The sequence below is a fragment of the Corvus hawaiiensis genome, chromosome 7, assembly GCF_020740725.1.
Source record: "Corvus hawaiiensis isolate bCorHaw1 chromosome 7, bCorHaw1.pri.cur, whole genome shotgun sequence".
Taxonomy (NCBI): domain Eukaryota; kingdom Metazoa; phylum Chordata; class Aves; order Passeriformes; family Corvidae; genus Corvus; species Corvus hawaiiensis.
This window is the reverse complement of record NC_063219.1, coordinates 29908266-29934351: the sequence shown is the minus strand read 5'-3', so window position 1 is coordinate 29934351 and position 26086 is coordinate 29908266. Positions and strand designations below refer to the sequence as shown.

General features: G+C 42.6%; 1 protein-coding gene across 1 annotated transcript in view; it reads right to left on the bottom strand.

Moving 5' to 3' along the window:
* Positions 1-26086, bottom strand: part of PDIA5 (protein disulfide isomerase family A member 5) — a 99167-nt gene that overhangs the window by 56512 nt on the left and 16569 nt on the right. Inside the window, exons 4-8 of the mRNA XM_048309768.1 lie at positions 14175-14258; positions 13356-13401; positions 7666-7758; positions 6328-6388; positions 2682-2749 (exon numbers count right to left, since the gene is read on the bottom strand). Coding sequence (XP_048165725.1) covers positions 2682-2749; positions 6328-6388; positions 7666-7758; positions 13356-13401; positions 14175-14258 — 352 coding nt within the window. The remainder of the gene's footprint in view (positions 1-2681; positions 2750-6327; positions 6389-7665; positions 7759-13355; positions 13402-14174; positions 14259-26086) is intronic.

The following is a 26086-nucleotide window of genomic DNA, read 5'->3' as shown; positions in this document are numbered from 1 at the left end:
TAGGATTTATTTTTAATGACAAGAGTAACAGCTTTAGCTGGCTAATAATCCAGAATTATGAAATATCAGGCTGTCAGAGACCATCAAAATATATCCAGTGCCCAAAGCCAGGGTCCTCCTGCCAGACGTCTGGCGAATTTGCTTTTAGCAAATGACTGAATGACCCCAACTTCAATTTAAGTCCATTACCTCTTGTAATAGCCATTGCAGAAACAAGGATCAGTTTACCCCTTTCACCTCCGCAGTGAATTATTTCACTGAAATATTTCAACACTTATCTGCTCTCCAACAAGCTACCTATAACCTAAACCACCTCTGAATCCTTCCTAGCTGCCCATTAATTTGGAGCTTCTGACCATTCCTGTTCAGCTGTGACCCCCGACCTTGATTCACGGTTTTCTTGATGGGATTGCTCCAAAACTCGTACCTCACAGCACCAAAAAAATTAAAACAAAACGAAACAAAACAAACTCAAACCAACAAAAAAAACCAAGCACCAAAGGAGAAAAGCACTTAAGCATATTCTCAAGCTGGTCTTTACTGAGCAGAACCTTCTGACACACTCACAAAGTCCATGGGCATTAGGGAGATGATGAATGGCTTGCTAATAACCACTTCCCCCCTGCTCTGGGGCCACAGAGACAGTCACTCACCAGAGCCCAGCCAACCCTTTAACCACAGGAATCTTTCCTGCCAAGGATAAAGTAAGCCCACTTCTGATTTGGAGCACTTTTTCCTTCATCACTGGGTGGAACGGAATAGTAAGATATGACCACAATATAAACTAAAAATGCCACCCTGCCTTCCTCTCAGTAACAGCACGGGGACAAGAAACAGCCAGTCCCAAGAGAACACAGTGACCAGCAGCAGGTACAGTGCACCTTTTCACTTTTATGACCTCTTCAATAGGCAATACTGTACTTAATTTTCCTGCTATGTAACAGCAATAATCACTTTTGAGCCTGGCACATCCTGACAGCTAATGACAGGTCAGATTAAAAGGCCAAACCTTCAGCTCATCCAAACCACTCATAAACTTTGCAGCAAAGTCTGATCTGGAGGTCAGCATCACTCTAAGGCACTCCATGAATAATTTATGATGGGTACAGCATAGTTAACTTTAGAAATGGCAAGCTGTGTACACATCCCACTCAGGAAGCTAATTGGGTCAAATTTTGACAAACAGACCGATTTTTGTGAAAAACATGGGTGGCAGTGGCATAACTGGACTTTCCTCTGAACTGATCCTGCACTACAACACTCCACTGCAAAAAACTGTGTCCCAGTCCTGTCACTCAGCTGTGCAGGATTAGCCCGGATCTACAGAAACGATTTCCAAGTGAGGAAGGAAATACTCAAACCAGAATAGATCTAGAGTTTAAATTCTCTGGTCTGAATTTAATAAAATGAGCTGCACATGGACGAGGAAGGGATAACTGCAGGAGGACACAGTGCTCTGCAGCATGCCTTCTCTTTGGCACTGTCTCTACAGGTGATGCTTTACATTTCTAATCCCTCTCACCCCACACCCCACAATGTACTGCCATGCAAGGCAGGAGTGCCTTCCCAAAGGCTGCAGCACGTGCTCCTCTGAGGGGAGATGGCATTAGAGTGCTGCCTGGCTAGACAAAAACACTCTTGAAAATATCTTCTAAGGGTTGTGCCGTGTCCTAAATAAATCTGAGTAACTCCCACTCATTTCAGCCCTAAGCAAACAAGGACTTAGAGAAAACACTTCTGAAAACAACCAGTTAGGAGAATGTTGGGCAGTCTGACAGCACTAGGTGGTCATGAGAAGGGATTGCCAGAGCCGCCCTAGCAATGAACTGCAGTGCTTCATCTTTTCCTCACAAGGAAACCTGTAAACACAGCAGTGAATGACCCAACAGGCAGGATCAGACCAAATCCTACTACAGCCATGAAACAACAATCCTATTTCTTCATCCTTTACGTGCACTGGCATCATATAAATCATACGTTAAGCACATTATAAAACCTTGACTAGACAAGTGCCTTTGACTTGCTTACAGAGATCAATACACCTTATAAGTATAAAGGGGTAACTAGATTACTGTGAATCCTGTACTTTATTAGAGTCAAAACTTACTTTCATATCTATGTGGCATCAATGCTAACTTTGACAGAGCTACAGTTCAACTGTAAGACTATATTAATGCTGAGTGGCTAGGAAGGTTACCAGTAGCTTATGGGAGGGGCCTCTCCCTCCCACAACACTGTGATTCTTCACTAAAAAAGTGGATTAATAACTGCTTTAAGGGCATTCATCCCTGACCTTGCTATGAAACGTCAGGCCAAAAAGCTGATCAAACCCATTAAGGCAAACATTTCTTTCTTTACCAAAATGAGCTCAAAAGGTCTACAAACCCACAAATTAGAGGCTAAACATAAATCTACATAGTGTCAGAGCCTGCATCTCTATGGAAAAAACTGCAGTGGCTCTAAAGGGCAAGGGAGTTGACATCTCATTCTCCAATGTTTTAGCAGAATAAAAACCAAGACAGAGAATCCTGAAGAGATCTGGAACAGAGTCATTTATTTCTGTTTTATTTCAACTTGCTTAGAAATTGATAATTTTGATAAATATTTGTGGGTTTAAATACTTAAAAGAAAGTGTTAAAATGATTTTTGAAATGTCATATAAATCTCATTGTCTCACTTACATATTTACCCTTGAGTTCTGTTGCTGCTTGCTGATAAGATGGCATCATTCTCTTACAAACACCACACCCTGATAAAAAAAAAATTGTGTGAGTAATATGCCAACAACTCTATTCAGCCTCTTCTACAGTATCTATGTTCCAAAGCATATGAAGTAATATTTAAAATCAAAAAATCTAAACAAAAATTCTTTATCTACTTCACTAAATCATTATTAGATTATTAGTTTCTAAGGATGTTACTTCTTGATACAAGCCTCTATTTTTGCACATTTTTCATGCTCTTCATTTTCATATTCATTTCTCATCCCAGTACGAAGAGAGTGTATATATATAAAATATATATATATATATATATTCCTCAGGCTCTGAGCTGAGCCGAGATAAAAACAGAGGAGAATACAAGATGAAACACACATATCCAAAGTCAACAGAAGATGTCTTAATTGTGAGCTCAAAACAAAAAGCTTTGTGCATTTCTGGTCTTTGAAGGGACAGGGGGAGGTACTTCAGATTCATCCCAGCTTAACAAGGCATTGAAATTAATTTGAGATGCATTTCCTAAACACATTACACAGACATCAAGTATTAAACAGTGCTCTCTTAATTGAGCAGACATAGCTCAGAAGCAACAGCCCTTGGAAGATACAATATTGTGCTGCTGTGGAAAAGACAAAGGGCAAGTGAGGAAGACCACCAATGTGTAGTTGGAGTGTGCTAAGAGCTGTCTGATGATGCTCTGCAGGGCTAAGCAGATTAGCAGTAAATCACCTTGTAAGCAGCAGTTTTCACCCCTGCCAAGTAAAATCCGTGCATGCAGATGGGAAGGGGCAGGAGTGCAGCCAGCATGAAAGAAAGGTAGCTGGAGCCAAGCACTCCAGACACTTATTGTGGAAACACTCAGTCCACCACAGGACAGTAGGCAACACCTCTCTTCTGGTTAACAGAGTTTTGAAAATATCTTCCAGAAAGGAGGAACAGATTTTGCAGCCACTTGTTTAGGATCATATCAGCATGCCTGGAAAAGAACATCCTTTACTCTGAGAAAGGAGAGTTCTGGTTTCTGTGGTCCTTCCACCTTTGATCTCTCTGCTCAAATTGACAATGAGGTTGTTAAATTAGTGCTGGTTAAAACGACAATTTCTTGGTGGGCACAGACCACTCACTTAAGGCCCACTGAAGTCTTGCAGCTTCATCCAAACCACTGGACAGACATCAAAAGGTGTGAGTTGACAGACATCATCTTCTGAATCCTCTATTTCTTCTCTGCTCAGGAGCCTCAGGCCCCAAACTCCTTCATCAGATTTTGCTATCTTCCCCTCTTTGCTCTCTTGCTGCACCCTGGAGTACCTTCAAGAGCACAGGCACACAGCAGCCTCCTCCACACAGCCATCACCCCTATCATCCTCCTCTTCCCAGCTCTGCTGCTGCCTCAAACTTGCTGCTCCCAAACCCACTTCAGTACATCCTCTCCTGTCCTTGTATTTCTGGGTTATATTGTTCAGGATGCTGCCAAGCCACATATACCCCTCAACATGCATAAAAGGGGAACCTCAAAAAACCCATTTTCTTCTGTTCTTTCTTCTTGTATTTTGTCCCAAAAGAGGGAACTTAATTAAATACACATTAGTCTTTCCACTAGTTAACACCTTCATTTTTAAAGCCTTGTTTTCAATCACGTTTATAAACAGCTCCTTCTTGTTGCCAAATCCAGACAGTCTCCTGCAGGAGCCTTCTTTGACAGTTAACTACAAATACATCTGAATGCCTTTAAATATACCTAATATTTCATCTTTAGTGCTGTCTGACTTTCTAATATAGGTCCGAAAGTACAGTGAATGGTCTGCAAATGGCAGGTAATATCTTCTGAGGAAAGCAAGCCTTTGCTCTGAGTTGTTTTACCCAGACCAAGCATTTCTGAAATATTAAAGTAACTGCATCTAAGTCTGTAGTTGCTTTCATCTCCCCCTGCCCATTTCCTATGAATCTGCCACAATTAATCTAAAGCCCCTGCTTCTAACAAAGCAGAGAAATAAGGCAGCTTCCAGATAAAGCCTCTGATGTCCTCTCTTGTCAAAGACCTCACTTACAAGTAACGAAAAGCAGAATTTCTTCCAGTGACCAGTCTTGATTTCCTGCTCCCAGTTATGAAAAGTAACACCGGTATGTAACCAATAATTTCAGCTGCTCAAAGCCCAAAATTTAATGCAACTGCTGGATGTATTCTGTCTCCAGTAAGAGGAGCAAGAAAAGAAAAATTGGACAACAACCAAGTCAGAAGGTCTTGTGTGTTAAATAAAAGATGAGGGAGTTACAAACTGAGAAATCAGAGAGGAAGAAAAAAACCTCACAAGTAGACTTCCTTCACAGCAGTTTGGAAAGCAGCACAAGTATTACAGCACTGAAAACTAGCAGGTGTTTTGCCACTTCAAAGAAGAGAAACTGGAAGGAGGAGGGTTTCTGGGGGAATGGTTCAAAGAGAACGAAGGGTTAGATAAGGCACATTTCAGAAAGAGACCCAGTGGTGGAAAACAATAATTCCTGATACAGGTAAACTGTGAAAGCACCAGGCAGCAGCTCAACTCTCCCCGAAGGGACGATTTACAGCAGAGCAGCCGTATCGTCTCCTGCTGATCTGAGGCAGCAGCTGCTGGGAACAGCCACACACCACGCCAGGCCACACAAGACCACACTACTGCAGTCTGGAGGCACAGAGCCACAAGTGATTTCATTAAAAGAAAAACCATCGTCTCAGTGATGCATCAACTAAGTCTTGGGCAATTTTGGCCATCTTGGCAGTGCTCGGATGAGAATAAAAAGGTAAACTGGTATTTCAGGCAGTAATTACAAGAGAAAATACACTGAGAAACACCAGACAATGCTGCCATGGGACAGAGTTTTAAAGAGAATCAGCCAGCAAATTGCTTGTGGTACCTAACATCAATTTCTCTATCAGGGCAGTCCTGGGAGGCTTTTCTAGCTTAGGTCACACATTTATTCCCCTCTCATGGCTTCCCTGCTTCCTGAACTGAGCAACAACTCAAGTGCAACACTATCTTGCTTAGAAGAGCTGGAAAGCCTCTCACACAGCAGTCACCAGGAAACACAAAAAGGCAGCTGTAAATCTGCAACATTAAGGAAAAAGCAGCCAATGCAATGACAAAGTAGCAGCAATACAAGGTCAAAGTCACAAAAGAAATGGAGTGACTCCAATGTGCTCTTCTCTTCCTGAAACCCCACTTGCATTTGAGTTACTCCTGCCAATGCAGGTAGGAACATGCAGGATGCCCCTAGGATGGAGCAGGAACAACAGCTCTGCTCCTGACGACTGCACTGTTCCCTCTGCCTGCAGCGTACAGTGTTTGTTTTGTGCAGCACAAATCTGTAACAAAATCATAAGAAAGCAGCTGCTTAAAAGAACATTGAGCGAGAGTCATCATCACAAAAGAAAGAGACAAGACTGGGATACAAGTGATGGATAACCAGGGAAAAACTGAGGACAAACAGGCAGAACAACACAAGGAGCTGAATGATAAAGGTGGCACAAGATGGTATTATTAGTGGAGCACAGGTGATGCTTCTTGTCAGACCTGGACGTCTCTCAGTGGAGAAGGGAGAGAGAGGTGGCAAGACATGCTGGGCTACTTACATGGGGCATAGAACATCATCAGAAGGGGCTTGTCTTCCTTCTTCAGAAGTCTTCTCAATTCCTAGTGAATGAACCAAAGAAAATAAAAAACACACTTATACTCAATGACACCACTTATTATTTGTATTACAACTTTAAAAAACTAATATATGTATTCATAGAACACAGGCTCGTTTATCTGAGGGAAAAGGGCTCACCTTTCCTAACAGACAGGACTCAATTTTTTTCCTTGCTCAATTTTAACTTGAAAAAAGATGACAGAATTTATTATACATTCAAATATCTGCTGAATATCCTAGACCAGTATCTTCACTGTTAATATGTGGAAGTTCCACGGTTTAGTTCATTTTCACTGCAAAATCTCTGACTGGAAATTCCTTCTTCACTGAGACATCCAAAATCCATATTGCAATTCAAAAAGTCAGACTCAATAATAACAAAACAAGTTCGGTTTTCACACTGTGAAACCTTGCCAAACCTATGAGATGCCATGAGAAAAGGATTTTTCAAGTACCAGCATGATAGAAAAACTAGATGAAGTTTTCAAATTGAATGCAACCCTTGGAAGCCTTGTAACAGAGTACAGAGGGTGAACATTAAAAATTAATCTTCCTACAAAAAACTGAATGTCAAAATAACCATTTCTAATATTAAAAATGAAAGCCAGAAAATTGAGAAAGCCCTTTACAAAATACCAGCTAGAGTCCAATCAATTAAAGTTTTAAAAAAATCTATAGACTAGAAAACTAATATAGAAGACCAAGCTGATTATATTAGAAAGAACATAATGGGTAACTGGTGGCACTGGTAGTTTTTAAGGTAGTTTCATCACATTCGCTGCTTTCCCACTTAAGACTGCGAGGACAGTTACTGCACAAAGCTAAAGCCCTTAAGATCCAGATCCTGTTTCTTCCTGCTCCACACTTCCTAACCTCAGGCACATGAGGGAACCCAAGGTTTAATGACAACCTGCAGTTTGAAGAGCAGCATTTTACCTCCTACGTGTATTCTGCAGTGACTGCATCTTGCAAGCTGCTACACTTCCCTGAGACAAAGAGGGCTGTGCCCCCACACCATCCACAAGCTCGGACACTTGCTGTGTAGCTGGCAGACTGAGGTTATAACCACATGCAGGGCAGAGGAGGGTGGGAAGCAGAAGACTTTACAGTTATCACAACCCACAAACTTGGTCAAATCACTTCAAACAGGTTGGGTGCTTTAAACGTGCCTTCCAAAGAAACAAACTAGTGGTGTTTCACTAAGAGTTAATACACACATACACACTCCCTTCACCCCTTATATTTATAAAACAACAGAACATCTATACAGCTAATGTACCTTTTCACTGTCGACATGCACAATATCTTTAGCTTCAGGATCTTCCTCCCACAGTGGAGCACCTTCTGGATCCTTGAGAAAGGCCACCATAGACTGTAATAAACAGGGGGAAAAAGCTTTTAAAGAAACACAAATGGAAATCATGAGACATCCAATCTCAAATCCATGCTGTGATGCAAACCCCATCCAATTACTGCCTTTGCTTTTCTGCTCATATATTCATCTGCTCTAATGCAGATTAGCACAAATCTCCTGTTTCAGAACCATGTGGGTGTGTACCTTCATCATAACTGGTATTCAAACTTATCAGTTCCCACTCCCACTATAAAACTGGGGAAAACAGAGTGGAAGTGTACCAGCACACAGAGAAATAGCTTCAAGGATCCTTCAGAGAGCTCTTTCAATGGTACTAGACCTTCCACAGTGAGTCCATGGGTCAGTAGGAAAGGCTTCTCTTTATGTAGAGGTCAGGCTCCCATGCCCTTCACCGTATCTGAGTAACAGGACTAGCTGGAGGGCACACTGATACTTGCTGTGAGCAAAAGCAAATGAACAAACACGCTTACAGATCAAACTGCTCATTTGGTCAAAGGAAGAACAATCCACCAACAGTTCCCTGTGTGACCCACCTACCTAAAACATCCACTGAATGCAGTTTCAAGTGTGAGAATAAGAAGCAAATGTGACAGAAGAAGTGGGAAATACAAAGCTCCAGGATTCTGCAGCTCCCATGTCCAACAAGTCAAGTACACGTGCACACATAATTCGTAACTGCTTTACCTGACTGACATACAACCAAAAACGCCTTTCAGCAGACCACAGATATACTCTTTACCATAAGGAAATATACTTTGATAGGTCTGTTTTCAAGCTGAGCCTGAAGGAACTCCAGCCCTCCTAAATCAATGAGAGACTCTCCATCGATTCTGGCAGTCACACTAAGCCCCATTTCCAGCTGTACATGGAAACACAGGCTTGATCACTTTTATCCTCAAATGTCTGTGCTCTAGGAAACATAATACCTGGTATTCCATGTTTATTCACCACTCAGAATGGCCCCACTGCTTTCTCTATGGCATTGATTGTAGGTCTGTGTTCATTCCCATATAGGATCTCTGCCACAGCAGTAACATACTGAGGTCCCTGAGGAGCTTCCTTCAGTGTGAGTGAGTGGATGAAGCTGCCACAGCACTAAGTGAGCTATCCTAACACACACCAGTTCTATCTAAAAGCCTGGGTGTGTACTCCACTTTCTTAGGAGCAGGTTGCCAGCACACCTAATAACGTCCCACTGCTGGAACCGTCTCAGAGACACTTTTGCTGCCTCTCTGCCTTTGGTGGGGCTGCTGTGGTACAATATCCCAGCAGCTTATCAACAGAGAGGGGAGTTTAGCCCATTTTCCTGCCTCTCAGTTGGTACTGCAAGGCTCGGGAGGATTCATTTATTGCATTTATGTTTCTGTCTGCTTGCACAGCTAATATTGAAAAGATTTGTCTTATCACAAGAGGCAGCATGTATCAGTCACCAGACAGCAACCAAAACACTTAATGTACACAGCAAGAAGGGCCTAACGGGTGAGGGTGACAAACACTTCCAGAAGAAATTCGTTTTATAGTGGCATTATCAGGGAAAGGAGCTAGCTAGGAAAAAATATATATAAAATCAAGTAATTTACAATGGAGTTACAGTATAAAAAGCTCTAGACTTAGAGGCATTAACATCCCAAATGACATCCTAAGACTAATAATACATGGGGAAAGGAAAGATGAAGACAAAACAGGGGAGATGTTCTACCTTTAGGACAGCTGCATCAAGTTCTGCTCACCCTGAGCATGCAGAGACCTCAACTATACACTGGAGACGAGGAGAGAGGGGTCAACATCTTGAATGGCTAATGAGTGTAATTGACTCTGCTAGTTTCAAGAATTCCTGCATGCCAAATTCAGTCATGTAGAAACAGATGTGGTTAGAGGATGCAGGATTAAAGAGATTTAATTCGTCCAGCCTCTCCCTCTCAGCCAAGACAGAAAAAAATTAGATGTGTAATGTCTTCTGGCAGGAGCAGGCAGTACGTTGCCTTGCGCTCAATTCTTCATGCAGTGAAGAGAACTTCCTCTCTTACTTTAAACAACAGCCAAACAAACCACAGCACTTTCTAATTACAGAAAAGCAGTGGTCCCAAGCTGCTGTGTTAGAGGCCACAGCAAGATCTAGGGCACAGCAACCCTGGTGTTGTAGAACCAGCTTCACTCCAGTCCTGCCGTGGTACAGTCAGGACCTGTTTTGACCCCCACAGCATGGACAGAGCCACGATGGGCTGTAACCAGCTGTGCCAGCTTTGAACCTTACACCTCGATTCAGCACAATACAGGACATGCTTCATCCAGCACATGCTGCTGAAAACAAGCAAGTTTCAACAGGAGAGCTGCTAATCATATACATGGACCTAGGTTTTAACCTGAAAAAAAATATACAGAAACACATCCTTGTGCTTCTCACTCCTTGGAAGTATCACGCAGTAGGGATGCTAATAACAAGACCTTCCTCAATTTCACACGTACACTCCTTACAACAGCCAACTTGAAAACGATTCGGGGTTTAGAGCAGGACCAATTTATTGGGTTAGTCTATTCCCTTTGCTAGTACTAAGCAGATTCGTGCTTCAGTGAGTTTTCTCCATTTGAGAAGAAGGGTAAAACTCTCCCGGTACTTTATACTCCAGAAAAGGCTTCCTCATGTAATAAATACAGCCTGGATACTGGCATCGTGGCTCTCCTGAGAATTAGACATCATGTGGCTAAAGCAACATGCGAACAGACATTCCAGGTAAGATGAAAGGCTGATCTAAGCTTAGGTTTTCAACAGCAGATGACTACAGTTACTTGGGGAGAAGACAGACTAGTACTTACAGTTCTTATATAGCATACACTGGCACATGCTCTCCATTTCTGGCAAAAAGAAATCAAGTTTACGGACTCTGCACAAGCTGCTGTATATGGACCTCTGTGCTTTTTAACTGTCCATGGATCTATCTCTAATAACTATCGAAAACTGTTTTCCAGACTCCTAAATTCTTTGCTTTCACAATATGTAGCTGCAAGTTCCAAAACTTCTTTTTTTAACATTGCAGTTATTTGTTTCAAATCAGCCGTCCCAAAATGCCACTGTTTGCCCTGAAATTTGGAGAAAAATGAAGTAATCCCTCCCTTTTTTAAGCTACTCACAGTTACAGAAATATCTACTGGAATCTCCTCCAGCTGTCCTTTTTAGTATTGTGAGATCCTAAGCCCTTCTGCAAAGAATTGGAAATTTTTTTTAAACTATTCCTAATGATTTTGCATCACTGAATTTTGTTCTCTTGCATTTCATCTCCTTTTCCTAGATACCCCAAACAGCTCAGATCTTAACAAAAGTCTCAGCAGCAGGAGGTTCTGACTGCCAAGTAACTTCCCCCCACTGTGAACACTGAGCTATCCTCTATTCCTCATTTTTCTAACAGTGAAACCACAAGGGCATCTCTGCTAATTACATAAGGATTTAGTTATTTTAAGAAATGAAAAGCTTTTCTAAAAACCCGAGTACACTATCAGCTGGATCAGCCACAGCTATGAAATTGCTGATTACTCCAGAAGAATCCTTTTACAGTTCTTCAGAGCTGTGTCCATCTTTCTCCAAAATGTCATACATATATTAATATGTCTACTGGATGTCTGGAAAGAAGATCCAAGTTTTATTGCCACAAGTTTGCTGAATGATGTGAAACACGTCCTTTAATCTCCCTGTTCTTCAGTGTGTCCACCTGTCCATAAAATGAGTATGATACACTATGGAATTGTGTTGCTCTGCTGCTCTCTGTATGTACTGGGAGACTCCTGACAAACACAGCTGAGAGAGAGAAACAAAGGTCACTGGCTCAACAGAAGAAAACAGGGAGAAGTGGAATAGAGGGAAAAATACAGAAAATATCCAGGCAGCTGTGAGCAGCAGAACAAACAAACACTCAGCTGAATTATTTGACCACTGCCCAGATCTGATCCACTGCCCAACCTGTAAATCATTAGTGGCTGGTTTCACAGGGGCAGTTAAATTGAGAAAGACTCCAGCACCTAGAGTGAGGGAGCTTCAAAATCCCTCTTCCACCCCCAATGGAATCCCACATCCCTGTCCACGGGACGCTGCTTGCTGCTTCCCAGCAGGCAGGACAAAAGGGAAGGGCAAAACGCTCATCACAAAACAGCTGAAGGAATAAAGGATCTGGTTCCTGTTGTGCTATGATTGCCTCTCAGCCCAATGCTCCCTGGAGCACTGCAGGTGCTTTCCACTTGATCTGATCTGTAAGGAAGAGTCACAGCACTAACTCCTGGTTGCAGCATTTTATGGAGGGCAGGAGAGACACATCATGTATTGTTCAAATCACCCAAATTTAGGCAGCTACCAGGTCTCCCTTAACCCATCACTCACCAAGAAGGAAAAATACAATCACCAGCTGCATTTCCTCATTAAGTACAGAAGCTGGTTTAGGCAGTTGCTGACTGGGCTGGGTATTTAACATTGTCCTTCCTAATGCCAGGCAAGATTTCTACTGCAGGAGATGGGAAGATACACGGCCCTACTCTCCCCACCTCAGACAAATCCTGCATGACAGCCTCAAGCGAACAGTGAATGAATTCAAGTCAGGGCACACTTCCAAGACAGTCCCTCATCACATACTCTCCAACTCTGGCTGTAAAAGCAAAGTCCAGAGCAAGAGCACTTAGGAACAGCCACTCTGGCAGACTCAGGTTCACACATCTCACACAGGCTTTCCTCCATTCCACAGCAATCCCCTGAACAAGCCAGAAAGGGGAAGTACATGGAATTACTGGGGTGATGTCATCAAGTCTTCAAAAGACCAATGACTGTGCAGAACCCGGGTTTGCTGGAGGAGGAAAAGAAACAGGAACTGGACATCAGAGCTGGACAGAAGTGATTTCTGGAAGCCAAGTCATTGCCGGGCCCCTCACATCAGGAAACTTCCAGTGCTTCACCAGGGCTTTGCAAAGGGAAGTTGCACACTTTTGGCCTGCTCACTGTGCTCTTAGTTCACTGTTTCCACAATCATCTGGATCTACACATTCATATTGTGCCTCACCCCTTCTCACTTCCCTTGCCCACAGAATGTTGCCTTCTGTTGCTTTATGTCAAGATTCGCCAGAAAAGAAGAAAGGTCATTTTATACCTGATGCACTCAGAGCACTTTCATAGGAGCTGTGGTTCCACAATCTGATAAAAGATAAGGCCACTCAGCTCTCTTTAAAGTTTATAAACACAAAATCTAAGAAGCTCAGAGAACCCCTTATCAAAATGCAGTACCAGCTAATACTTTTAGTTATACTAACACAAAGAGCACCTTGCAATTAAAACAAGAAAATCCTTATTTGTTACCAGTGTGCAAGTTAACTTGCAGTTTACCTTCCAGTTCAACAAGGGGTCAATCTTTTAAATAATAAACAATTTTCCTGGATCTATGGTTGACAGACATGTATGCACACAAAAACCTTTAGGCCCTTCTGACAGCTGTTTATGAAGATTAATCCCCTCCCTTTGATGCCTTTAGCATGAAAAAATACCAAAACCAGTTTTTAATCCACAAATGTCTCACCCACATCTAGCAAAACCGAAAGAATAATAATGGAATATTTAAATTTACCTTCAATGTGACCGCTCTGTTATATGCAGTATGAAATGCACCGTCCCTGTTAAACGAGGAGTGGGGAATAGTGTTAACTTACAGTAACATTACTGCAATTCATACAGCTGCTCTTCCTGACTTCTCACTAACCAGAACATCATTATCCTGCTGAAGCCACAGAACTAAGTAGAATTTACAGTACAGTTATTTAAGGGGGGTGGGGTGGGGAGGAACAAGAGGAAGGAAAAAGGGAGGGTGCAAACCAGTGTAAAGAAAACAGTTTCCTAGTAAACAATTTCCTCCCTGACACTTTAACAAGAATATTTACTAAGGCATTATCTTTGGAGATGGAGATACAGCTGCTTGGTGTACCTAACAGTACTCCCACTCCTATTATTTTCAGGAAGAAAAATCTCTTGCTGTCTCACGACACTTGCCTTTCTCTACTCACATTATGAAGGACTATCTCAAGTCAGAAAAGCACAGAGAGATGAAGCAACTTGTCCAAGGCACATTCCAGCAGGCAAGTGACAGAAAGCAAGAGAGCTCAAATCTCAGGCATCAGCCCTGTGCACTGGGCAGATTTAGTCCATTGGACATCTCTCCCTGGCCCCGCTTAATGCTTTTAGTGTTCTCTATTCAACAGTGAAATAAATTTAACTCAACTTCTGTCACAACACATGCTTGCAAAATGAAGAAACAGCAATTAATTTCATATGTCAAAGGATAAAAAATAAGTCATCTTAATGCTGCAGCAGCATGGGGCTGAAAGGAGAATGAACAGTCTTAATGGGGGCATCAACAATTATGAACTACAAATCCCAGCCCAGCACTCACTTATAATGGAGTAAATCCACTCCCTTCTCCTTTGAATTAGGATCTACCTTCATCTTCTTGCATAATTTTCGGCTTTCAGTATCACTGCAAAAAACACATATTGGAAGAAAGGTTACCAAAAAAGAAAATCAAATGCATTCAGTTCTGAGAACTCATTGCTGTGCTTCCTCATCAGCAATCAATTCCAACTAACAGCAATTTGGAAGCTGTTTAGCTAAGTTTGTGGGACAAGCATTGTGAAAAGCTCCATTAGTCAATTTAATTCCTCTGTTTGCTTGGTCAGGACACAGTGAACTGTGTTAAATTTACATTCCAAAGCCAAGCCCTAACCAGTAGAGAAGCAGCTCATTCCAGCATGTCCAAGGACCTCAGCAGATCTTCTGCCCGTGAGATTAACATAAAATTTAGGAAGACAAGTTTTCATTAAGACCATGCTACTGTTAGGGTGGTGGTCAAAGAACACTGTTTGTGAAAAGATTCAAAGAGAAAGAGCAGCTTTTACATTTGGCAGAAGATAATAAAAAGCCAAAAAAACCCATGTTCATGGTATGTCCAAGTCCAAATCACAAGCATTTAGCCTTAAAAAGGTCCTGCAGAAAACAAAAACCAATTGAAATTCTGGAGCCCCAAGCCCAGCAACCCCATTCATTCTAGGTATGAAAGATGTGTCCTGGAGCCACACCTGGCAAGCAGAGGTAAAAACAGCTCCTAAAGATGGAGGGAGGTATCAGCAGACAGACCTGCTGGAGGTGGTCTTCAAACTCAATAAGACTGCACCACTTCCAGCACCAGATTAGGCTGACTTGAAGAAGAGAGAAGGGTCATGGGACAGAACTGCAAATACATTTGTTTCAGTGGGCAGGTAAAGGGTCTTCACGGCCTAACTGCTCTCCTGAACAGGGTAGGAGTGAAGCCATAAGGAGACTTCAAGCTGAAGTGAATAAGAAGCTGGTGAAAGATCTGGGGAGATGAGCAAAACAGAAAAGAGGATGATTCACATTGACAAGGCTGTTCTCTGCATTGACAAACAGCAAGATTAAACAGCTTGGAAACTTGTTCCCAGCAGAGGACAACTTGTACCTTTTACGCAGATAAATCAATTTAGAAAATGAAAACACTGAAAACCCATCAAGTTTAAACTGATTAGGGACAACAAGATGCAAGACTTGCAAGAGCCCCACCAACTTAAGTGCTGCTGCCAGCACTGGTGCTAATACTCTCGATGTTCTCCAGCTGTCTTTCTACAAATGTGAAGAACAACAAACACCAAGTTCACAGTGAGCTGGAAGTGAGAGTGCACCTCAGCAGAAACTTCCCAAATGCTTCTGGTACATGGAAATAAGGAGCAATGTGCCATGGACACATGCAGCAAAATCAGAATATTATGCTGAAGATGGAAATTAGCATTTTAAGGAACTAACAAAGCACACAACTACCACACCAGGAAGGAGCACTTGTAATAATCTCAATTGAACAGAAGCATATTTATCCAAAGAGTCTTACTGAATTCATGTCAGTTTTGCATTTTCAGATCACTGTAGCCCATAAACACTCTCTTTGCTTTTCTGGAACGCTGGAGATCTGAGTTTGAGAACTGAATACCATGGACATGTCTCCTTGTAACAAAACTAGATCACGGAACAAATGCCCTGGATTTGGAGTTATGCCAAAAAACCATGTTTGCCACGTGGAGTTCATACGAAAAGCCTGCAGCAACATCAAACCCAGGGGTCAGAAACATCCTGTCTTCTCTCTCCTGCAGTTCTCCAATGGTCCCATGGGCTAAACCTAAATGACTTGAACGTCAAGGAATCTTCAGAGAAGACACCAGTATCAGATCATTCTCTTGTCTTATCCCAGACAGATTCAGAGGCACAGAGAAACTCTTGTGGCCCTGCTGCAGTTGAGTGCCAGGCACTTAGCTACAGTCAGCCCACACAACAGTCAACATTCGTAAACGCTCCTCCAGACACTCCCAAACATTTCCAGTGTACACGTGTATCTGTGGCTATCCCAGCTTTGCCAAGACAAATGTTAGGTGGTTGATGTGAACAAGTGTAATGCTGAAACCTCAGCAACAGGGTCTGTGAAACACCAAGATGTGCAGACAATTGCTCTGGCATAAGCAGACGATTACAATGGGTATCAAAAGAATCCTGTTGCCTGTTCTACCACCTATTTGGTGCAACTTTAGGTTATGGTCTAAACCATAATTTTCCCTTATGTGTCATTTAGAGATCTGAATGGATACTAACGTTCTGCAAGGTTTATAGCTGAAAAAAAGCTACAAAGCATTATTACTGAGCTATACCTGTGAGTAAGCAGCTAGCTTCAAAAGTCCTACCATTTCAACTCCTAGCAATTCATTTTCTGTTTGCATGAATTTCTGTTTAAAAAAAAAGAAAAAAGAAGATTAAGAATAGCTACATAGGACCTAAGTGTGCCCTGCTTTCAAGATTTCTCCATTTGCAGAGATTCACACAGCTGCCTGAATGCACAGCCATTATCACAGGAAAGAAAGCAGCAGTTTGCTCCAGTATGTCTCTTACCATTTAGTGGGCAAATTCTCTGCACCACTGCATTGAGAGTTAAGCCTGTTTATGCAAGCTATCTGCACTGATGCACGGGATAGAAGAGGAGCAAATTCCAAGAATAGGAAATGCTAAATATGTATCAGTAATTTTTTCATGCATCAGTGCAGATTTTTGCACATGCCAGACCCACCAGCTCAGATGCTATACTAACAATTATTTGGAAAAAGCAGAAAAGGAGACGTGCAGAAATGGCAGAGATGCTTTTCCTTCTGCCTTTACTTACAGACAGACAAAAATAACCTGCAAAGAGCAACACACTCTGATATCACTTGGTAATGACCATTATTCTTAATAAGAGTAAATATCAACACAGATGCAGCCTGCTCTGAGTTTTGTCTCTTTTGAATCTCAGCCAACAGCCTCTCTCTGAAGACGAGCTCCTCAACTCTCACATGGGAGAGGGTAATTAGGACTCCAGTTCTTGCAATTTAATTATATCACTTGAAGAGGCAGTGTAAGAGTTTGTTATAATGACTAAAAATAAAAAAAAAAAAAAAAAAACAAGACACCCAAAACAGGAAATAAAATGAAAAGAAAATAAAAAAACCCACAAACCAAAAAAAACCCCCAAACCTAAAAAGCCAGAAACTATCCCCAAAATCAGCACTCTACCAACCCAGGCCAAGCCACTCAAGACAAGGCACTAGGCTCAGGAAATACTGCCTTGAGGATGAGGTCAGTAATGTGTCCCCAGCAGCCATCCTCGGCTGCCTCCTGCCATTTCTGTCCAGAGCAATTTGAACCCTGCTGTGCTACTGCTGAAGGAACTCTTGCAGACAGTCCTACAATCATCCAGCATTATCTCCCTGGAAAATCATCCAAAACATCAACCTATTTTCAATACCACAAGGACCTAACCAGCAGCTGTCTATGTGGTAATAAGGTCAAACCTTAAGTGGCATAACAGCACGGCTTCCCTCCACTCCCACAGGCATGTTCTCCATCCTTCCCCTTCCACAAAATCAAACCAGGGCTCCAAAATGTGCCTTTGCTGGAGAAGTGAAGACATATGACAGCTTGGTAAAAAGAAGAATAAAATGAACGATCCAGGCTGACCTAAGCAAGAAGCCCAAACAACAACAAAGGTAGCATGCGTTGCAAAGATTGCGTGCACGCTTCATCCCTTTCCACTCACATCCCCATCTCCTCTACCGGGACATACTTCTGTCATTGGGGGTCATGATGGAGCTGGCAGGAAGCCCAAAGGAAGCACTCCCTGTAAACCTCTGGGGTCCCTTGTCAGTGTTAGCATGCATGAATAATCCCTTAGCACAGGCAGCCAGCTGTTACCAGGGCAGGAGGGCAGCGAGGGACTCGTGAAGGAGATCTGGCCTCCTTTGGCTCACCACCAGTGCAGCCAGCTCCTGAAGGGGACGAGTCACAGCTGTTCCTTAGGAGTGGCACAAGATGCTCTGCCTGTCCAGGACTGCCCACAGGTCTGGACACTGGTGGTCGTAAGAATGGAGAAGCAATGAGAGATACTGATGGCAGTCCCCAGTGGCAGGAGGAGCACAAGAGAAAAAGGCTTTTGCAGCAATGTGTCAAGGTAATTTGGAGAAAGAACAGAGGATAAAGCCAGATGGGAGGAACACAAAATAAGACCCAGGAGTTTTGCTGCAGTTAAGTCCACATGGTTTCTAAATCTAAAACAAGTCCAAGCTGGATGGATCTCAAGTAAGAAATGGCTCATGGAAGTGGAAGTGCAAAATGCCCTCCTTGAGGCAAATTCAAATATTGTCCAGTCAGGTCCCAAAGGACCATAATAAGATCAAACATCCTCAGCACCATTCTCTTTTATGAGCACAAATAACATCTTTTGCAGCTTCCTAATTATTTCCATTATTATGTAATGTTGCCCACTGGCCTTTCATGAAGCAGGGAATACAGGCCCACAACCACATCACTGGGGAGGAAGGATCTACAATGACTGTCAAAACCCTCTTCGGCAATGACAAAAATGCCATCCAAAAAGGTTCACATCTCCAGCTGCCAATGTAACAGCAGCGTGTGCACGTGCTGTATGGCCACATCACTTCCACACCACTGCCCTGGCATCCCCTAACACTTTGCAATGCAGACTGCACCCAGCTTTCTTTTTCACCCATACCTACAGGGTTTCCAGGCACAAGAGAAGTAATTAATAAAAACGCTGACAGAACTGATTTAAGTAACCAGGTCAGTAAATCCGCCTGCACAAAAACTATCTCATTCCTCTATCAGCGTATGACGTAACCACATGCAAACCACAGAGCTCACAATTTCTGAACAGATTTTCTCTTTTATCTGTACATCTCTCCATCTGAAACAGGGCTCAACAATCCATGTAAATTATGCTTCAGTAGTCCCTTATATCACAGCTGTGCCTGTAGACTCTAACGCAATGGCAGTTCTGTTGTATCAGTGACTGTACAAAAACACTGTCACTGTCCCAACAGCTGGAAGAGACAAAAATGAGCAGGGAAGGAGAAAGAGCAGGCTCCAAGAGCAAGGGAATATGGCAAAGCAGAAGCAGGACTGCCTATAAAGCAAGCCTCCCAACACTGGAAAAGCTTCGGAAGGTATACCAGTCAAAGCTGTCATCTTGCTACCAGCACGCTCTCTCATTCTTGTCTCTGTTGTTCAGGTGCTTTCATTCTTTTATGTTATAGTGAAAACCATCACAGAGAACTCCAGTTATAACTTCAGGGAAGTTCGACTGCAATTTCAGCCCAGCTATCAAAAGTGAATTATCAAGCAGGGTTTCCCAGCCCAATGCATAGCCTCTGCAATACCCTCTGGCTACCTTCCACAGAATACCCTCTCCAGACAATAGACTGATGAACATCCTGAGAAAGCATGGAGTTGAGACCCTGCCAAACAACTAATTGAGCTTGTGACCCCAAAAAAGCAGCAAAAGAAGTGTTAGCAGCAAAAATTTCCTCAACCCTCCTAAAAGTATGAAACACATTTGCACATAATCTGAAGAAGGAAGTCATTTACAGCCAGTTGTAGTCAGATGTGCTCCTACAAGGTTTTGAAATAAAAAAATGAAATTCATTAGCCATTGTTGGGGACAATATGGGATTTTGACTTATGTTCCCTGTAGTCGTTGATTCCACCCTCCAACAAAGACTGCGTGATCCATTTACAATACAGCAGTTTGTGTACCTTGCTGACCAAACAAAAACAGATTGATTCTATCAAAACTCTCCTCAGACTGCAGGCATTGCCTGCCCCCCTATCATCCTCACTTCTCCCTCACATCCTGGGCCAGCAGCTGTCATAACTACTGCTGCTAACAGTACGTCACATTTGTAATGCTCCTCATACTCTATAATGATCCCACACCTTCCTGTATCACTCACTCGAGACAGATCTGAAATCAGAAACAAAAAAAATTTCTAGGAACAAAGTCACTTCTCAAACCATCAGGCTGGCATGCACTTCTCCAAAGAGCTGGATGGTAATGACTTACACCTACTCGAACAGAAAACCCATATACAGCCATCAGTGCAAAAGGCACTTTGACACTCTGCTCCTGAGTGGAGTTTAAGGACATGCAGGCACCAAAGTAGGAACCGGACCCAGGAGAAATGGATGCAGAAGTAACGAGCACAGGAAGCTTAAATACAAGATTTGTCTTGGAAAACAAAGCAACATTTTGCACCCATTCTGGGTTCCTAATGGAAATTATCTTCTAAAAGAAGTAACAATAGCAACAGGTTTCCACAGCACAGAACAAATGAACCGCTCAAACAGTGCGGCAGATGAAAAGCTTGAATCTTCTAAGGGATGGGGGAGCATGAAAGCCAAAACCAGAAAACATACTGCTGGAAAGAATTAAAGACAGGGATTAGAAGATGAACAGCACAGAGTCTCATGTGAATTTAGGGCCTGACTTTACCCCATAGCATGCACCAAAAATCCCCACTTCAAGGGGGGATTGCAATCACCTTGCAGTTGATTGCAGCCTTCTGCTCCAAACGCTCCCCTGGAACGTGCCAGGAATGCAAACAGAATAATCCATGTGCTGTGGAGACCCAGCACCACTTGCCACCCAATACAAACGACTCCCTGTGCCCATTAGTCAATTAGAGAGGCCAGAGATCTAGAGAAATAAGATTAAAAAGAAGTATTTTCCAAAAATTAAAACCCATGAGATTAATTCTTACTGCAAGTAAGAGCAAGCCAAAAAGCAGAAAGAAAACCAAGGCAATAAGGTAACACATATCATCATATCGTCAAGCTAAAACAATTAAGGAAAAAAATTATAAGCTCCAGCCCCTGCAGAAAGTCACGAAGTTATAATGATCAGTACTTTCCATGGAAATATAAATTAGCAAGAGGCACTTGGCAGCCCACATACCTGCACAGAAATAAGGTAAACACTCACAAGAGCTACCAAAGGCTTTGCAGGAACTTCTAAAACCACCAAACACTCAAATTCTTTGCAAAGCAGCAGCTTCCCTCATCCCACAACATGGCAGAGGGGAACACGGTCCCAACCTAGGATACAAGATGACTACTACTCTGTCTTTGAGTTCACACGAATCTAAGAACCCCAAAATACAGGTTTTGAACACATCACCCATGGGCACACAGATGCTGCAGCCCTCTGTACACGCATTTATGACCTTTAGTTGCACCACGGGCTTGGAGAGGATGGATGCTAGAGGATGTTTTAAATTAAGTACTGGGTGCAGGAAAACAGAGGTGACTTCCTTTACACTAAATCTGAGCTCACTTACTCTTCATTTTGGTCTGAAAAGCAGGAACATTGAAGATTTGGTTAATGAGTAACTCTAAGCAAAACCCACGGAATATTCAAGTTTAGGATGAAACAGACGAGCTCAGGCTTATACACCCAACCATTGTTCTGGACTTAGTTAATTGCTCTGCAATTCTGAATTAATGCAATACACCAAACTGAATGGGTTTATGTTAGGAACTGAGAGCTTACTTAAAAAAGGATTTTTTTCAGAGTGGTATAACAGTTACAGCAAAATAAAAGGGTTTTAATGTGAATGAGCATTAACCACACAGACAGGTTATGACAGAGACAGAAGGAAGGCATCGAAAATCTATGCTGTAAATGCAGTTTGCCCTTATAAATGGCACTCACACAAGGACCACACTGGCAGTATAACTCACTTGCAAAGTGTTCCTGAGGGACACCTGCCTTACCTCCCCTGCACCAGCTGCAAACAGAGCCCCTGCTACCTCCCCCAGGCTGGCACTATGAGCCATCCTCTCCTGAGCTGCCCTTCACCTTCAAGGCTACTGTAGAAAAATGCAGAAATCCCAGACACCACAAATCTGCTTGGATGGAAAAGGCTGCACCAGGGCAAGAGCCTCCTTTCTTTTTTCTCTCTCTATTAGATCTGGTTATTTGCAATTTCGAAGCTTTTTATCAGCTTTAAAATTCAGCTGAAAGTAAAAAAGATGAGTAGACTTATTCTCTTGAATAAATCCTACTTCTGAGTGGCTTTATAGGATGAAGGTAAAAAACTAGAGAGCAAAATTACTCTTAACACCATCTGTACCATGAGCCTTATTTCTGAAATTTCTCCCTGCTATGTCAAGGCATTAAACACATTCATTTACGACTGTGTGGAGAGGTAAAGCCATTCTGTATCAAAGCATCAGGAAATTAGAAATTTGAGGAGACCTCATCTAAAATACAGAAAAACAAGGATATTAGGGAAAATCCCAGAAAAGACAAATACTCATTAGATTTGGCTCTCTCATGAAGCAGCACGTTTAGCTGTGTAGGTTTGAAAGGACTGCTTTGCCAGCCAAATAATGGTCTCACCTTTATGCTAAGTGTCATGAGACTGTTACAATAACAAGTAATTATTGGGGATGGGGACTTACAAGAATGATGCACATGACACACAAAAGGGACTAAAAGAATGACACACAAAAGCAGAAAAAGTGGGATTAAAACTAAACAAAAATTAGTCAGACATTTTAACCAGATGGCATTTCCTCTTCCTAGCAGTCTGATGTGCTAAAGCCAAGCACATGCGCTATGACAGCAGATGGAAATCACACAGCTTTGTTTATGTTTGGGACCTACAGTAAAGGGAACCATGCAAGTTTGAGCAGAGAATAATTACCCAGAGCCAAAGAAATGGGTATTTTTTTAAAAATACCAATCCACAATTGGGCAGGAGTTATAGTCAACAAAAACTCGAGACAATTCAGTAACTGGAGAACCCAGGAGTGTTCCCTAAATCATATTCATGATGGAGAGAGCTACTTTCAACCTCTTCAAAGCTGTACCTGGCCACAATGCACTTTATAACCTGCCAAACACATTTTCTTCTCTTCAACAAAGCCATTTTACTTTCTTTCCACTTCACCCAAACTAGTTACACTCTTTCAAGTAACATCAGTCCTTGGCTACACTGTGGTCTACCACAAAACTCACTTAAGAAGGCTAGAGAATAACTTTGTAATGACTATTCCTCAAAACCTCACCTCGGGACATCACAAACTGGGATTAGAGCTTTGTCTGCTTTAAAGACAAGCAGCAAGAATTTTGTCCGTCACTCAAAAGGTAATTCCACCTTACCATGTTCCCAGGCACAAGACTTTGTACCTTTTACTTGCCACCACAAGGATTTGACAGGAGTTTCTGTTTTTCACAAAACTCCTCTTTCACTTGACCACATCAATGCTTATCCCCTGTTTACCAGGCCTTAAAAAACTGAGGTTTTGGAAGACTGGGGGGACTGAGGCTCTGCAGCACAAACCCCAACCTGATGTCAGAGTTGGCAGCAGCCAGCCTCTGAGACAGAAAATACCACATCCTTTAGTGGTTTTTTGCAGACATCCTAAGCTTTCAACTCCGTATGATGCCCTTCAATTTTCCAAATTTCTATCAGCCTACAACTAAAAAAATAATTCAATAAATAGCCCAACCTTCTGCTTTCTTACGTGCCCATTCAAATTGCATCTGAATGCCCTAAAGAGCACCCATTTGTGCTGCTGCAGCATTTTTTCTTTCAAAGTCCTCCAAACTCTTTACACATTGACTAATGAATCAGGCAATATTTACCCAGTTGCCTGGAAAACAGATACACCTTTTGTAACTGCACAAAGTAACAAGAAGTGACTCATTAGCAAAGCCAGGAACAGAAGCTGTGACTCTCAGCTCCTATTAACGTGGCACCTCCCCAGACACGAGTCCCAGAACATTTGCTCCCAAGGTGCCTGATGCATCTCTCTGGAACACTGAAGATTTAACAACCTGCAACGTTGTGCTCCATCCCCCAAATACCATGTATCTCACCAGGCACAATTAATTCACTATTTTCTTGTCTCTCACACCACCACTCATTCAATGTCAAATACCTCAGCAAGGACTTCCTAATTAAAACATGTAAAGGCTAAAATAAAATATTTTTTTGTCACATCACTGCTGGGTCTTTTATTCACAATTGAAACAGCTTCATGTTTAACTGTGTACAGAGCCACATATGCTATCCCAGCACACAGCAGCAAACAGTGACCACTTCAATGCCGTGAGCAGCTCTCAAGCTGCCCCTTCATCTCTAGAAGAAGGTGTCGATCTGGCTGCAGGAACTGACTGAGCTCTCCCGAACAAGGACCTTATCTACAGTGCCACATGCAGGGGGTCACACAGCCCCACTCTAGCACGGCACTTGGCACAAGTGAGCCCAGCTGTGCAGGAAAGGCAGGCACATGGCATTCCCAGTCCTACACCTCCCAAGCCCCAGCACTCTGGGGATCTCTACTACCCTGCCTCCAAGTGACAAACTAAGTGGCAACCTCCTCGACACCACACCGGCTCAGTAAGAAACCAAGTATTTCCCTACATCATACTGAAAAACAAACTTCCCTCTCTCCCTGAGACCACTCAACCTGTAACTGAAAGCTCAAAGCTGATCTCTGTCTTATACCACAGATACAATAGAAGCCAAGGCCAAGGAGCACGGTTTCCATGCAAACCAGCATTAGGAAGTCCACTTCCAGCCACCAACCTGCACACTCCCCTCCACTGCATGAAATACAGACCATGCTGCCGAGACTCAGCAATCCACACTGATCTCTGTCTGCGCAGGAGAATGTTCTTGCCTTCTCCTGAAAACGAGGGGAAGGAGAATGACAAGAAACAAAAAAAGCACCGTCGGTAAAGAAAAAGGAAAGAAAAGGACTGCTGTCATCGCCACAGGGAAGCAGAGGCACAAACCACAACTCTGCATGTATGCCAGCCTTGCCAATGCTTGGATCTGAAGGCAAAGAAGCCCAGTACAGAGGGATGTGAAGAGCAAAGCCAAAATTTCCTGCTAAATATTGCTGCCAAACAAGACATTTCTTGTCAGTATTTGTAAAACAAATTGAGCCTGTGCTGTAAATATCCCTGCATCTGTGTGCTGTTTGTTTCGGCATGAAGACTTGCAAATAAGCCTCTCATCATACTTGCTGCAAGAGAATGGTTTGAGCCACTCTGGTAGGACTCAGCTGTCCAGGCCCTACAACTGGCCCTCTGTGAGATAGCACTATGGCAGCCTCTGGTATTACCACTGCAACGAGGTGGGCAGTGGTTTGCAGCCACCTATATACAATATTTTAGAAAGCAATAAGCAAAGGAAAGAAACCTTTCATGAAAAAAAAAATTGTTTAAAAGCTACTTCAGCACTACTGGATTGATTTCAGAATGCTTCAAAAGCTTAACAAGCAAATCGACCACAAAACTTGGTTCGGGGGCTCAAACTATTTGTTCAGGGTTTCTTTTTGCATCCACCAAAACCTCCTCTACCACAAGCCAGTCTTCCAGCTCACCTTGCCCCATGAGGCAAGTTCACAATATTATGATATCCCATAGCAGGAATGATAGAAGGGGTAGAAGTCCATCTCTGAAAAATGCCCAGCTATTTTTTCCAGGTTCTTCCCAAACAAGACATGAAAGGCAGCTCTGCTTTACCTCAAAGAGAGAATTACACCTATTGCCATGTTACAACATCCTGGTCACTGCCTGCCACTCAGCAAGGGGCAATCTGATTGTAGCAATATTGGCATCAAATAAAATTTGGGGGACCTACTAATCTATTCCCAGGTCTTCCAACCCCTTACAGCATGACTTTCACCAGGCTGCTTCACTGTCTGATATTAACTCACCTTTCAACAGGAACCAGAAGCTTAACTTAAATATTTCCCTATCATGGTGAGAGGAAAGGTACTGCAAGTACCAAGCTTCCTATGAAAAGTATTAAAGCCTTGAATGGGAGAGACTTGAAAATACATTTCTTGAAAGTAACTTTCGTAACAAAGCTTGGTCTAGAAGTCAACATTTGGAAAATGAGATTATAT